At 48.9% G+C, this 13,987-nt stretch overlaps 1 protein-coding gene across 2 annotated transcripts in view; it reads right to left on the bottom strand.

The window, feature by feature from the left end:
* The window catches only part of MYO5B (myosin VB), a 350,709-nt gene that overhangs the window by 143,432 nt on the left and 193,290 nt on the right, over window positions 1-13,987 (bottom strand). For both annotated transcript variants that reach the window (XM_027575563.2, XM_027575564.2), the window contains exon 5: window positions 1,024-1,180. In XM_027575563.2, the coding sequence (XP_027431364.2) occupies window positions 1,024-1,180 (157 nt within the window). The remainder of the gene's footprint in view (window positions 1-1,023; window positions 1,181-13,987) is intronic.

The raw sequence follows: 13,987 nt of genomic DNA on the forward strand, positions 1-13,987 counted from the left end.
GGGGTGGGAAGGGATCTAGGAAGGTCCAGGCAGGTTCTTGTTTCCCCCAGCTCCAAAACAATCTGAGACACTAACCACCTTGGTGACTTGGGTCTTAATCGATGTGGCTCAAGGCACTGCAGAGAAATCTGATACTATCTTGGCAACTTTTGGCCTCAACTCAATTTCTTCTTCCTAAAACAAAGGAGCTGCCCTGGGCTGGTGGGGGTCTGATTCCCACCAGAGGACAATCAAGAGCCTCTACTTCAGAGGCAGGATATCAAAGCTGGCCCAGGGACTGCACACCCATTTAGATCTACTTTATCAGAGTTAAGTGTTTATGGAGGAAAGAGAGAGAAAAAGAGCAATAGAGTTCTGCCCCTAAAATATGGGGAGTTCCAGCAAGATTGCAGTTTTAGGAAGTCTCTCTGGCCCTGTACCTGTACTGACTGCGCTGGGGCTGGGGAGTCGAGGTACAGACAGAATGCCCTGGCCAGTTCATGCCATCACAGGTAACTGCTTCCTGACGATCAACAGATTCTGTGCTATCACAGAGCTTTTGGCTCTACCTTCCCCCCTCCCCATAAAATAAAATGTTCAGATCTACCTAGCCTCCCACGCCCACGCACACTGCCCTCCTGATGCAGCGAGCCCTCAGAGCCCTGGACGGTTCGGGTGAAGTGCGGATTTGCTGACACATGATGGCAGCAGGGGAGGGAAGGGCAGCAGAGGTGGAGGCAGAACGGAAGGATGCTCACTAGAGAATTCAGCAGAGTTCAGGGACAAGGACGGCATGAAAAGGACACTCCACTCGGTGCTGGGGCCCTGCAGGATGCTACCAGGTGAGATCACTCCCAAAACTGTGGTCTTAGGGGCACCTTCGGCATCTCTTCCTTACCAGGAGACAAGGGGCTCTGCAAGAAAGGCATGAATGTGCTTCCAGGGACTCTAGTGGGCAACCGCGCGAGGCTGGCCACCCAGCAGTCTGGCTGCCAGAGGAAGGAACTCTAGCCAGAAAGGCCAAGTGTGTTCGGAAGGCTTTACCTCCATGATGGGACTGGACGCCAGGACCTTCTCTTCGATGTTGGTGTCACTGGCTGAGCCACCCACTGTGGCAAAATAGCGCATGGCATACTTGGCTGACACGGTCTTGCCGGCTCCAGATTCCCCGCTGACGATGATGGACTGGTTCTTCTCATCTCTGGAAGGGAAAAAGCTCTGGTCAGTGGCTGGCTGTGGAAAGGCTCTGTTGCCTCCCAGGGACTCTGCTGACAAAGCCCTGAGCTCGGTCAAGATCATCCCACCTTCTCTGAAGGGTAAGTATGAGGAACAGTGTTAGGATAGTCTGCCCGCCCTCCCATGCTTGCGTAAGATCCACGAGGAGAAAGGAGAGTTCAGAAAAGGGCTTACCCATGGCGCACACCCTTCCTAAGGGCCCTCAGGAAGGGAGATGTGGCCAGTTGGTCATGATTACATGTCCTCCCTGGATGCAGCACCCCCAACCCGTTTCTCTATGTACGTGTATATATACACATACACTGGGAGCACTGGGCAGACTCTGGTGTGGTAGCTGGGCTGAGGAAACCCGAACCGAGAGCCACTGTTCAAGGTCAGCAAAGGGCCATGGGGTCTCAGCTCACACAAACTGTTGTCATCAGATGGGGAGGGATGGGAGTAAATACAGGTGTCTAGTGCATACCGTTGAAAAAATGGGGAAAAAAAAACCAATGGATCATCCAAAATTGGCTCTACAACCAATTACCTGAGGACATATGTAAACTCCACCTAGTATTTGGAGGAATAAGAAGTGGCTTGCTGAGATCCCTTGTAGTTCTAGAAGCCTGTGGATGATGCTTGTATTTCCCAGGTTCACTCATTTTAATTTTATAGGACATCCACCAGACCCCAGGGATAATGACAGGTGTCACCTCTCCTCCCAATACTTCATTATCAACTCCCTAGAAAATGGCTCAGGAGCACAACCCTCCTGGATGATTAAGAGTATAACCGGCTGGACCTCTAGCCCGGGACCGTAAACCTCTGAAACAGACCCCAGCCTGACGCCAGCTTCAGAACACACCCCATAACCGCAGGAACTGAAATGCAGGAGCCACACCCCCCAGGCCTGACGTTTTGCTTCAGGTCCCCACATTCAACCTAAAATTAACTGATGAGCACAGGATGCATCTGAGCCTTACTGCTGAGCAGAGGGTCACATGGAAAGGAGAGGTAGAGACTGTCCGAAGAACTCAAGGCGGCTCCTTGGGAGTAAACATAAGGATGCTAGGAGAGTGTGACCCAGAGCAGCAGGGGCGGGGGGGCAGGGGTAAGCGCTGCCTGGCTCCCTGCGGCAACAGCACATACACACTAAACTGGACTGCGAGGAGACAGAGAACACAGGACGGTCGGCACAAATAAGGCGGCACAGACCCATGACATGTGTCACTTTTCACCTGCAGTGTCAAGATGGGAACCGCCCTGTGCATCAGTGGGAAATGAGCCCAGGCCCTGGGCTCAGGAAAGGGAGCAGCTCCTGCAAGAGGCAGAAAAGCCTGCGGAGCTAGCAGGCTATTCCAAAGTCAGTCATCAGGAATTCAAGAAGTAGGGCTGGCTTACGTGACGACAAAGTGTCAGGAACTCAAGAGACGGAATCAAGGCAGGGAAACAAGACCGGCAGGATGTAGAGGCAAATTCTGAGGCTCTGATGAAAATGCATGCACATGGCCGAGAAATTGTCAAGAGTTGTAAATCTCCCCAAGTTTTAACAAATCTTTACGTTCAAGGCTCTTGAGCATAAGGAAGTGCGGGCAATGGCCAGTAGTGCTAACTGCTGCCTTCTTTGATGGATATTAGATGTGATACTGACATGTAGGCTCAAGTCAGGTAAATTCACCTCTTCTTAGACCAACAAGTACCTTTTGACACCGTCCCTAACTTGGACCATTCTCAAATATTTTTAATTGGAGATTTTTATGTAGCTCCCCTGCACTTCTGCATACACCGGCCCCTCCCATCCCTAATTAATTGCCCGGCTAGGTGCACAATGGGTACACACATATGCTATTTGGTCACAGCCCATAAGCTGGCCTTAGGGATGATGGACAACAGCCCTCTCTTGTTCTATGTATATTAGCTTTGCTTCCAACTCAAACAGCTGGCAACCAGAATACAGGCATTAAATACAAACTTGAACCTCATTTGCAGTAATTAGCTAGCTGACTTTGGACAAGGTCATTCACTGATTTGACCCTTGGTCATCCCAGCCCAGTCCCTCATGACTAGGAGGCCCAACTCCTGCTTGTCTTCGTGGCCACCTTGAGGTAGGTACCCAGGTCTCTGATGCATTCCCGCACTCCTGCCCAATTGTGCAAAGCACAGTTCTCATCAGGTTTCTCCCAATCAGAACAGCAAACTGCACATTGCTTGTTGAACCAAGTCTGAACCCCTTAGCTGAGCATTTGAAACCCTCTACAACGCATGCCCCCAACTCTAAAACCCTTCACAAGTGTGGCAGACCAGTGCTACAGACAAAACACTGGGCTTTTAGTCTAAGGACCTGGCCTGAGCCCTGGTTCTGCCATCAGTGGGCTCCTTGTAAACCTTCACACCACGTTGCAGAGCATATACCCATCTACACTTTGTGTGGGATGATGGGAGTTCAGCTGAACTGGACTACCAGTCTCTAAAACCACACCCTTTCCCAGCCCTGCCATGTGTGGTTTTCCTTTACCTGACCTCACCTTCACCATGGACTTTCTCTCCTGCTCCATGCAAAGCCCACTCCGTCCTGCCTCAGGCGGCCCAGCAGGCTATTTCCCCGTCTTCTAAAGCCCACATCGTTGGCTTTGTACCACTGTTAAGACACTGTCACATTCCACCTTCTATTGATATCAGTCCTATCACTTTACCTGTGTGACTTTGGGTCATTTCTTTCCTCCGGGCTTCTGTCTCTTTACCTCCAGAGGACGGGCTGTGACTTGGGACTCCCCGAAGGATCCCCTCCGTCTCTGACACTGGAGGATTCTACCACCAAAATCCTAATAGGAAGTTTGGCTGGGGAAAGCTCTCCATTTCAAATTCTGGTTATTCAGGGCTGATTTGGGGTTAGATGTTTTTAAATATGGAATTCTACCCAATATCCTTCAAAAACATAACCCATATATAGCTCCATTCAGCCCAATTATAGGAAGGACTTAGCTGGCAACTTAGGTCAATTTGCTTTTCAATGAATTATTTTCTCTTAAGTCCAGTGGAATTCCCTTTAGAAAAAGAAAACAATGGCCAAGGGCTTTCATAACCAGCTGTTATTCAGGTCCAGGCTGTCTTCAGGGAAGTATGCAATAGCCACAACAGGAAAAGTCCCCCAAAGGCCTGTGCCTCAGACAAGAGCACAGCATCCTAAGGCACCTAGCCACCCTTCAGCATCTAAGCAGAACACTGACAACCAATCGACAACCAACAAACCAACCAACCCCCCCACACACACAGCTGCTCCCCCATTTCACACAGGATCCTCTTCTTTGATACCCGAGAAGCAGAACTATTGCTAAACCACCTCTTGCAAACATTTCCCACCAAACCACTGCAGGGCTTTCAGCCCCCTGAGCAAGGTCGATCCCCACCCCCTCCCCATTTTGGAGGGGGCCCTCCTGGGAAGTACAGTGAAGGCAGATGGCTGTTAAGGCACCTAAGGTTGCTCCACTAAAGGAAAGCCCTGCTGATCAGCCAGACACTATGGGAACTTTAAGAAATGCTGCTGAAATGTTGTCTTATTTGGGTTTCCTGTGGAGGATAATTGGTCACCTATGGCCTCCCAATCAGCAACACGTACACAGAATGCTCAGGGAGACGCTGTTCCAGCTGCCTCTGGAGAGAAGCCCCAGAACAGCTCCAGAGCAACCATCCCAGCTGGGACAGGCAATGCCAAGTGCCCCACCTGTGGACCTGTGTGGCACCTCTGTCCTCATACGTGGCCCCGTGTTCTAGCAGCCACAGTCCACCCACACTAGTCACTGAACTGAGAACTCATGGAGGGCAGGCACTCACTTTAACCTTGAATCCCCGGGGCTCCTGGTACCGTCTGTCCGCATCCCCCCTACTATACCTTCTCCGTGTAAGTGGCAACAGCCTCCACTCCCCGACGATAGCCACAAACCTAGGAATCATTGTCCCTCACTTCCCGCCAAGCTCCACATTAGCAAGTCCTATTGCATCATCTCCCAAAGCAGTCTGTCCCCTTCTCTGCACACCTCAGTCCTGGATATCACCACCACCGACAGGCGTGACAAAGGCAGCTTTCTGACGTCCACTCCCACCTCTCTTAGCACACCCTCCTCACGTGACCTTCTGTATGCGAATACTGGATCACGCCTCTCCCCAGCTTTCAGCACTCCGGTGGTCCTCTCTGCCCTCGGAGAGCCCAGCTCTGCTGCCTTCAAGGCCCAGCTTCTTCACCCTCACTCTTCCCTTTGTTTGCTACATTCTAGCCACACAGGGCTTCTTTACCCCCTCCTACTTTATAGTTGCCTGAAGCTTTTCTAGCTCAAACTTTTTTATTTGATCTCACAACTCTTAATGCCTGGTACTCAATCACACTCTGTCTTTGGCAGTTCTTGCATTACTGCTTTTCAGTGCAATTAATTACTGCCTATTTACATCATGCTCGGATGGCATGCAAAACTGTTAGCCATGCACCCCATGCTTAGGATTCATAAGACTATTGGGTGCCCATCTTCCCATTTTAAAAAAGATAAAGCTAAAGCTTAGAGAAACCAAAAAACATGCTTAGAGTTCTCAACTAGTGACACCCCAAGCCCAAACTCAAACACAGGCTTTCACCTGTCTGCCCAATTTCCCAATGGGCTGTGCTGGGACGTCACTACCATTACACTCCTTGTGTAAGAAAGCATCCCTTAATGAACTTACCCCCTGGAACAAATCTAGCCTTCATATAAGATTAGATGTGAATCAGACGACCTTAGCACTAGTTGGCTTATGACTTAGCTGAAACGTGGCTTCTTCAGAAGCTCTTCCCTGACTGTGTTGCCTTCACAGCATTCACTATACAATTTAATAACGGTTTACTCACCTACTCAGTGTTCTTCTCACCCTTGTCTCTCCCACCAGAACTCAAGTCCCATGATGGCTGACCTCAGATGCAGGGGCCTGAATGGGCAGGCCAGCAGCTGGACTGTGTGAAGACCAGAGCCCCAGCAAGGACCATCATGTATAGTGGTCCATACAGGCTGCCCTCAGCAACTGGTGCCCCCTAGAGTTGTGCGATTTACTGCCCACAAAACGAAATTTGGTGGTCTCTGCCCTGTGCTCAGCCTCCCACGCTTGTTCATGGGAAGGGGACTGTGGGAGACTAAGTCTCAGGTTCAACTACTGGCCTGACTCAGGCTTTCTCTGAGAGAAAAGGAAGAGGTGGGAGAAGCATCTGCTAAAGCCCCCCTCCCACCCACCCCCCCAGACAGTGCCATTACCCAACAGGACGGAGGAGAAGCCTGGCTAAGGCCCAGTAGGAAGGACACCCTGTCTCTGAACACATCATTAAGCCCCTCCATCATTTCCTCCTCTAATGACAAATCATCCAAAAATTTGGGTGTCAGTAGAATGTATTCTGTTCACTAATGGGATCATCAATCTACTGTTTCTTGCCTGTCTGTTGGGTCTCTAATTATATTTTCAGCACCCTCATCACCACACAGATTATCTACTACAGTTTAAAAAAACTACACTAGAGGGGTGCCTGGGTGGCTCAGTCATTAAGCAGCTGCCTTCGGCTCAGGTCATGATCTCCGGGTCCTGGGATCGAGCCCTGCATCGGCTCCCTGCTCTGCGAGGAACCTGCTTCTCCATCTCCCACTCCCCCTGCTTGTGGTCCCTCTTCTCACTCTATCAAACAAAATCTTAAAAAAAAAAAAAAATGAATAAAAAAACTACACTAGAGAATGGGGAGTCAACAAATTTGTAATTAATTTCTGTTTGGGGGCACCTGGGTGGTTCAATCAGTTAAGCATCCGTTGGTTTTGGCTCAGGTCATGATCTCAGGGTTGTAGGATCAAGCCCCACATCAGGCTCTGCACTCAGCACAGAGTCTGCTTGAGATTCTCTCCCTCTGTTCCTCTCCTCTGCTCATGTGCTCTAAAATAAACAAAAATCTTAAATTTTTTGTTCAACAAAGATATTTGTGTCAGTTCCATGTACAGAGTTAATAACTGGGAAACAGGCTAAGAAAATTCAAATGAACCTTAGCAGTGCTGACTAAAAAAGTGACAACAGTAACACGGTTTACTGTCTTTAAGAGCTCAAATACAAAGAAACAATACAATGTTTAGTGTTACAAACACACAACTCTATTAAAACAAAATGGTATCAAAACCCTAGAGTGAAGAAGTCAGGTGAAGTCAGGTGGACAGAATCAGGTTGGGGCAACCAAACTGGGTGCTGTGGGGAGCTAAGAGTAAGGCTGGGGAGACAGAGAGGTTTAGATGGAGGTTAAGTGAGGCAGGAAGGATACAGAAAATTAGTGGGGCAGATTTGGACTCAAAACAGAGCCACACAATTCCTCTGAGTCCACAGTTAAGGGCTTCTTCCCGAGGTGGGGGCAGTGGAGAGAACATTCTGCTGTGACAAGGGGCTGGCCCAAAAAGTTCCAAGCAAGAGATTCTATGACCCCTCTATAGGCCCAAGGCACCCCTGGTTTCTAGAGGGGGGCGGTGGACGAGCATCCCTGGGCACCTCTGCCACCAGGCACGGATTTCTTATGCCACCACACCCTCCCCTCCAGCAGGTAGGGCCGCGTGCTCAGGGACCATCTACAATGCAAGCCAAGTCATTAGGAAGGCCGTCATAAATATTCACGAGAAACTGCTTAGCTCGTATTTAGCAGTTAAAGTTCTAAGTGTCTCCTTGGAAAGATGAAATCGAACCTTCTGACAGCGTAGGAGAAGTACTTAGCGCATTTAACATCTAGTATCCCTTCCCCACTCCAGTTTCACAGCGGCTGGTGGAGTGCCGAGGTCTGTTTATAAGCCTCCGAGGTGTAGCATGATATAGGTAGCGGCAAGATGAATCCGTCCCTTCCACTTACGGGCTGTTCCCGAGAGAGGCAGCTCCTCTCCGACGTGACAGGAACACAGAAAGAACTTCAGGGAGGGTAACCAAGCCCAGCCCTCACCAGCAGATAAGCAGGTACAGAGGGAGACTGAAGACAGGCGAGGGGCTCCTCAGTGCAAGTGGGAATGTGCCCACTTCTTTGCTCTTAAGATGAAGGGCTGGAAGAGGGTCCCTAAGACCTGCTGCTACTCCTGCACTCAGAGCTGGGCCGTGTGATGCCTTCCGTTTTAACCACGGTTACCTACGGATGTCAAACATTTTGGAACTCGGAAACCCCGGGGCTTACGGGAGGATGAGCACCAGAAGCAGAGGTTTTCTACGATTTTATAAGCTTGTTTTGGTTAAATGGTGTCATTAGCTGGGGTGAACTACAATACACACGTGGTTGTACCCTCTTGTACCAAGTCAGCTTCCCTTTTCAAACTATTTCATTTAGTTCTGGAAACTTGTTTCTCAGGGCGCACACACATTCTAGTAGATTCAGCTACATGGTTTTTCGTGAGTCCAGCTGGCCCCTGAAGCGAGGTGCGCGTGAGTACCCCAGTCTAAAGCCCGTTCTCTTCCTCTGTCCCGCACACCCCCTCTGCCAAGCTACCAGGAAGATACAAGGTCTGTGACTGTATATAGATATTGCTCTCTTCGTTCATCTTTTAGATTTAGGGCACCTGTGGAGGCCCATTTCAGCATCTCCCCTCACTTCTCCGGGCAGCCTCTAAGGTGATCGCCTCTTCCCTCGTGACGCTAACTGGCACGTGGACACGGCTCCCGAGAGGCCAACACAGGCACCGCGGCCCACTGCACAAGTACGCGTGGAGGCTGCACGGGGTTCCAGAGGCCTGCGCGTCCAAACCAGGGCTCTCCAGCTCCCCACACCCTGCTCCCAGCGTGGACGGTTTGGCTTGGCGCTCCACTTGGCAATGAGCAGGGACCTTAGCAGTGGCCCTTGACTCCTTTCCCTCCTTTACCCCATCAGGCAAATGGGGTAATTTAGACCCAGATCCTATTCCTCATCCCTCCTCTCCTGGAGCCCCCCCTCTCCTGGAGCCCCCTCCTAGCTGCTCATCTTGTGCTCATTCTACTGCCTACTCGATCCATTCACCCCTCATTGCTGCTGGAACGCTATTTCTAAGAAACTCATTCAAACGTGCCTAGGCCCTGCTCAGCACCGTTGCAGGAGACACTGTGGCCTGAAGGATGCAGACCACGTCTTGAGCATTCCAGGCCCTTCATGATCTGTTCCCAGAGCCCAATCCAGGCAGAGGTGCCAGGCTGTGCAGAAGGTGGGAAAGCACAGTGTTTAGGGAAGAGGTGAAGTTTAGGACAATCAGATCCCAACAGGCAAGCCATGGTCTTTGGCAACATTTTGCAAAGAACCAGCATTTGTTCACTAACCCTGACTATGTTAGAAACAACAGCAGAGATTATGAAAACGACCTCAGCTGGATCCCACATCAAACCAACTGGGTCACCATCTACGGCAGTGGGGCCTGGGTATTTTTTTGTTTGATTCCACATGTGATTTTCTTTTCTGCTGCATTAGTCCTGCTAAGGTTAAGAACCACTGCTATAGACGTGACAGCTTAATTAAATGGGTCACTATATAAACATGTTCAGGTACTAGCAGCAACTCTAATACCCTGTAACTTACTTCTATCAATATCAGCGTAATACAGTGTAACACTAAACTTAAAACAAAGATTAGCTTTAAGAGGCTTAACAGAGTCCTTAACCATCCTTCCGGGGGGCAGACAATGGAAGCCTTTACATTTAATTCCAGTACTCTGGCAAACGGCTTACGGTAAGTCACCCAGAAACCAAAGCAGGGTCTCCTCATTAACTGGATTTACGTTGTTGACACCCACACAGTTAAAATCACAGTGCAGAGTAGTCAGCTCTGCGTGTTAGAAAAATACGAAGCACACGCTGGTGCCTGCTAATGCCTGCAGTTGGGAAGAGTAAACAGTTCCATACCACCTCCTACGTCAGGGGTACTTGACCCTGGGTCCACTGCATAGAATTCGGAGACCCATGAACTTCGATGCACTAAAAACCATACCCTCAGTTTTACTGAATTCTAAGAACTTTGACATTTCCTTCAGTTGAGAATAGAGCAAAACAGCGTTAGCAGACCCTGTGGCTTTGACACCCTATCACAGCTGCTGCAGCTCAATTTTTACACCCATCACTGCAATGGTAGTTATTAGATCTGCCACGAACATTAATAAACAATCCTTCATGTCTGCTATATCAATTCCCCAAAATATTGAGATACCTTTCAAGATAATCTGTTTCTTCTGTAATTGTATATATTCCACTTGATACATTTAAATGCTTACATGGAACAAAAAAGGTTTAAAACACCTAATCATCTTTTCCATCTTTTTTTTTTCTGTGCCTAATTGCAAAATCAGGCCTCTTTCCACAGCATTAGTGACACGAACCTTTAAGGAGACCACGTTTACATTTCATTAGACCCTCTGTTTTCCAAAGGCCAGTCACAAACACCATTATCTGTACCTGTATTAAGCGGGGTGGGGGGCAGATTTCAGAGAACCCTAGGATATGGGCAAGGTTCTCTCCACTGGAAAATAGCTTCAGCCATAAAGCTGGAGTATAAATTTCCAGGCCCGGCAATGGAAGCCTACCAGAATTTGAATGACACACTCACACAGTTTGCATCCCATTGCCCTCAGTAGGCCGATACTGTCCCTTGAGAATGCAAATATTTTCAGATGTACTTCCTCACAAGTTCCTAGGTGACGCCCGTCTGAGCACCCTGAGAATCACTGGATGAGATTTCTCCAGCCCTCTGCTGCTTTGACATTTTGGGATTCTCTTTCTTAGCCATGAAATCCTAACTCCTAGACCTAAAGCAGAACCTGCCTTGGTTATTTGGGGTATCTGCTCTGTAGCATAAGGGGCTGGCTCTAGAGAGACCGTGTATATTGACCCAGCCCTCCACCCCTGCTCCGGCTCCCTGGGTTATGTGTTCTCCATACCCTTCCATCTGTAAACACAAGCAACCCCAGCCCTCTGGCCTAGAGAGGGTATCTTCAATCCTTCAGGTAGGAGACATTCAGGATTGGTACTGGTGGGGAAACAGGACAGGTGCTCAGCACTGTGGGAACCTCGCTTCAGGGGCCAGCTGGACTCACGAAAAACCATGTAGCTGAATCTACTAGAATGTGTGTGTTCCCTGAGAAACAAGTTTCCAGAACTAAATGAAATAGTTTGAAAAGGGAAGCTTACTTGGTACAAGAGGGTACAACCACGTGTGTATTGTAGTTCACCCCAGCTAATGACACCATTTAACCAAAACAAGCACACTGTGGGTGCTCAGCACTGTGGGAACTGTAGGACATACTGTGGACAAACCAGAGTCTGGGCACCCGGCCGTTCAGTAACTATTTCCTGATGAATAGATACTGTAGGTGAAAAGAGAACTCAGTTTGGCTATGGGAAGGTACTGCCAACTGTGGTCATTCATGTCAGCAGTGTAATATTTATGCTTAAATTATGTACCTTGATGATTATGAATATCAATGAACACCTTAGACTGATTTTGCTGCAGGCTTTGATTCCAAAAATAAACGTTCAACCTACATAGAGTTTTGCCCACATAGCTTAAAAGCTCCTACTTCCAGGCACAAATCCATAGACCTGAAACACAGGGCAGCTAACGCTCTTAGAAATCTCATGGATGACTCCATATTCTGGCCATTAAGTGCAAGAGTTCCAGAGGCCGGTGCCGGAAGGGGAATTGTGCAGGTGCAAATTTGAAAATGCATCAGAGGCTAAGCAACAATTAAGTCCAACTACAAAGCTTCTAAGAAAAAGATGTGATAATGGAATAAGGGAAGCTCAGGTCAAAGAAAGTCCTTCCAACTTGTTTTCTCTGTCTTCCCGTAAAAATTACAAACCTGACCGGATCAGAGGCTTCCCCAGATGAATGAAGTAGAGCGCTCTAAGAGATCCCACATAGGGGATTTGATATGGGTTAGAGGATTCATGCCTCTCTTGAAGGCAGAAGTCCACCGAGAGATCAGTAGCAAAACTGGGAAGCTAGCACGTAGAAGTTCGAAGGTCAACGTCCATGTTCTGGTAGTGGATCTGAAGGGTAAGAGCTTTCCAGTTTTTTCCCTTCAGTGGGGAATCCCTAGGTCAGCAAGGAGGGCCTGTTCCGGGTTTTTAAAGAACACAGAATTGGAAAACAAAGGGCAGCATTTTGCTTTTCCAACGTAGGTGTTTTGGACATCATACAGTATGGCAAAAGAACATAATCTCTGAAGTGGCCAGGACCTCGAGGAAGAGACACGTGAACCATTTCCATAACAGGCTCTAGGTTACGGACGACCAGACTGAAATTCTCTGTCCATTCCAACTCACCATCCTCTTTTCTAGCTTCTACCCCTCACACCCCCCCCAACTTCCTGCTTCCAGCTTTTAGTTACTTGACTCACACAGTCCAAGGAGAGAGTACAGAAGCAGGAGGTGAGAGAGAACGTGGCACAGGAAAGGCAACCACTTGACCTAAGGCTTTCCTCAGCTGGCTCAAGTCCAGGTGCCACAGGGAGCAGCCGCCCAGCTGGGTTTGAGGCAGAAGTCCCACAGGGCTCCACACTATCGAGCCTCACCAAGACGCCACCGCAACAGACTTGCACATACAGGCTTGTGAGAAGTGTGAGACCAGGAAACCAGGGGTTTCAAGCTGCAAAAATTCTAAGACATCCTGGGGGCTGGTGAATCAGCTCGACCCCATGAGCTTCAACCATCACCTGGGCAGAGTGAATACGGAGGACTGCAAGCCGTCAGGAAGCTGTCCTCGGTGCCACCGTAACAATCTCAGCAGCTCTGGTCCAGTGGCACCATCCATGCTCTCCCACACTCAGCCACACACTCTTCATCCTCCTTGTCACCTTTCCTTCACACAGAATTCTTCCTTCTCCATCTGTTTCCCTCAGCCCCGCGTTCAAATCCCACCCCCCGTGGCATGCCCCCCAGCCGCCTCTCCAAGCCAGCTGGAAATAAGTGCTCCTACCATTTTCCTTTTCCTATGGAGGAAACGGGGAAAAGACACCACATGATTTGTTGAAAGCCACTCTGAGCTGCAGAGCCCCTCCTGGACATCCCATCCAGGGATGCTCTCCCCTTCAGCCACGCCAGGGCCCTCAAACACATCGTGTGTCCAACCACAGGAGGGGTTGCTTCATGAAAACACCTGCTTCAGATGGGAGGTGTCCAAGTGAATATAGAACCAACCCTGTGGCTTAGTGGAAAATTCACATAACTGTTGTGCTCAGCAAATATACACTGAATGGGGACTCTATTTATAAACAGCACTCTTACATTCATGATCTCTTTGGCACAATGTCCCAAGTCTGGATTCTGAGATAGAAATGAATTATACCCATCAGGTCTCTAAACACATTTGAATCCTCAAAACAAAGACTCACTTTAATGGGCTAGAAAAAACTTAATAATGGAAAGCCAATCAATCAATCATTAGGCTGTCAGGAAAATTTGCTGACTCTCGGAAACACCTCTAGCAAAACTCAAGTTGTAGAGCTACTCCTCTCTTCTCTCTACACATAGGCCTCTGATATGGCCTTAGATGTGCACCATCTGGGAAATCCCACCGATATGTATGTGTGCCAACCCCCCTCCTCACAGTATTCGGGGCTCTGAGGTTGGCCAAGACTTCCTCCTTACCTGCATCCACTCCTTGAGATTTTAAACTTGCAAATGGATAAAACTATTTCAATTGATGAGAAGACCATACTTACGTCAAGCCTTGAACTTCTCTAATACCAGCCTCAGGCCAATAATAGACTGCCTTCTTGAGAGATCACAGATCTTTCATTACTTGGGCTGGGAAACAGAGTAACCA

Source organism: Zalophus californianus, chromosome 14, assembly GCF_009762305.2.
Source record: "Zalophus californianus isolate mZalCal1 chromosome 14, mZalCal1.pri.v2, whole genome shotgun sequence".
In the NCBI taxonomy this organism is placed as follows: domain Eukaryota; kingdom Metazoa; phylum Chordata; class Mammalia; order Carnivora; family Otariidae; genus Zalophus; species Zalophus californianus.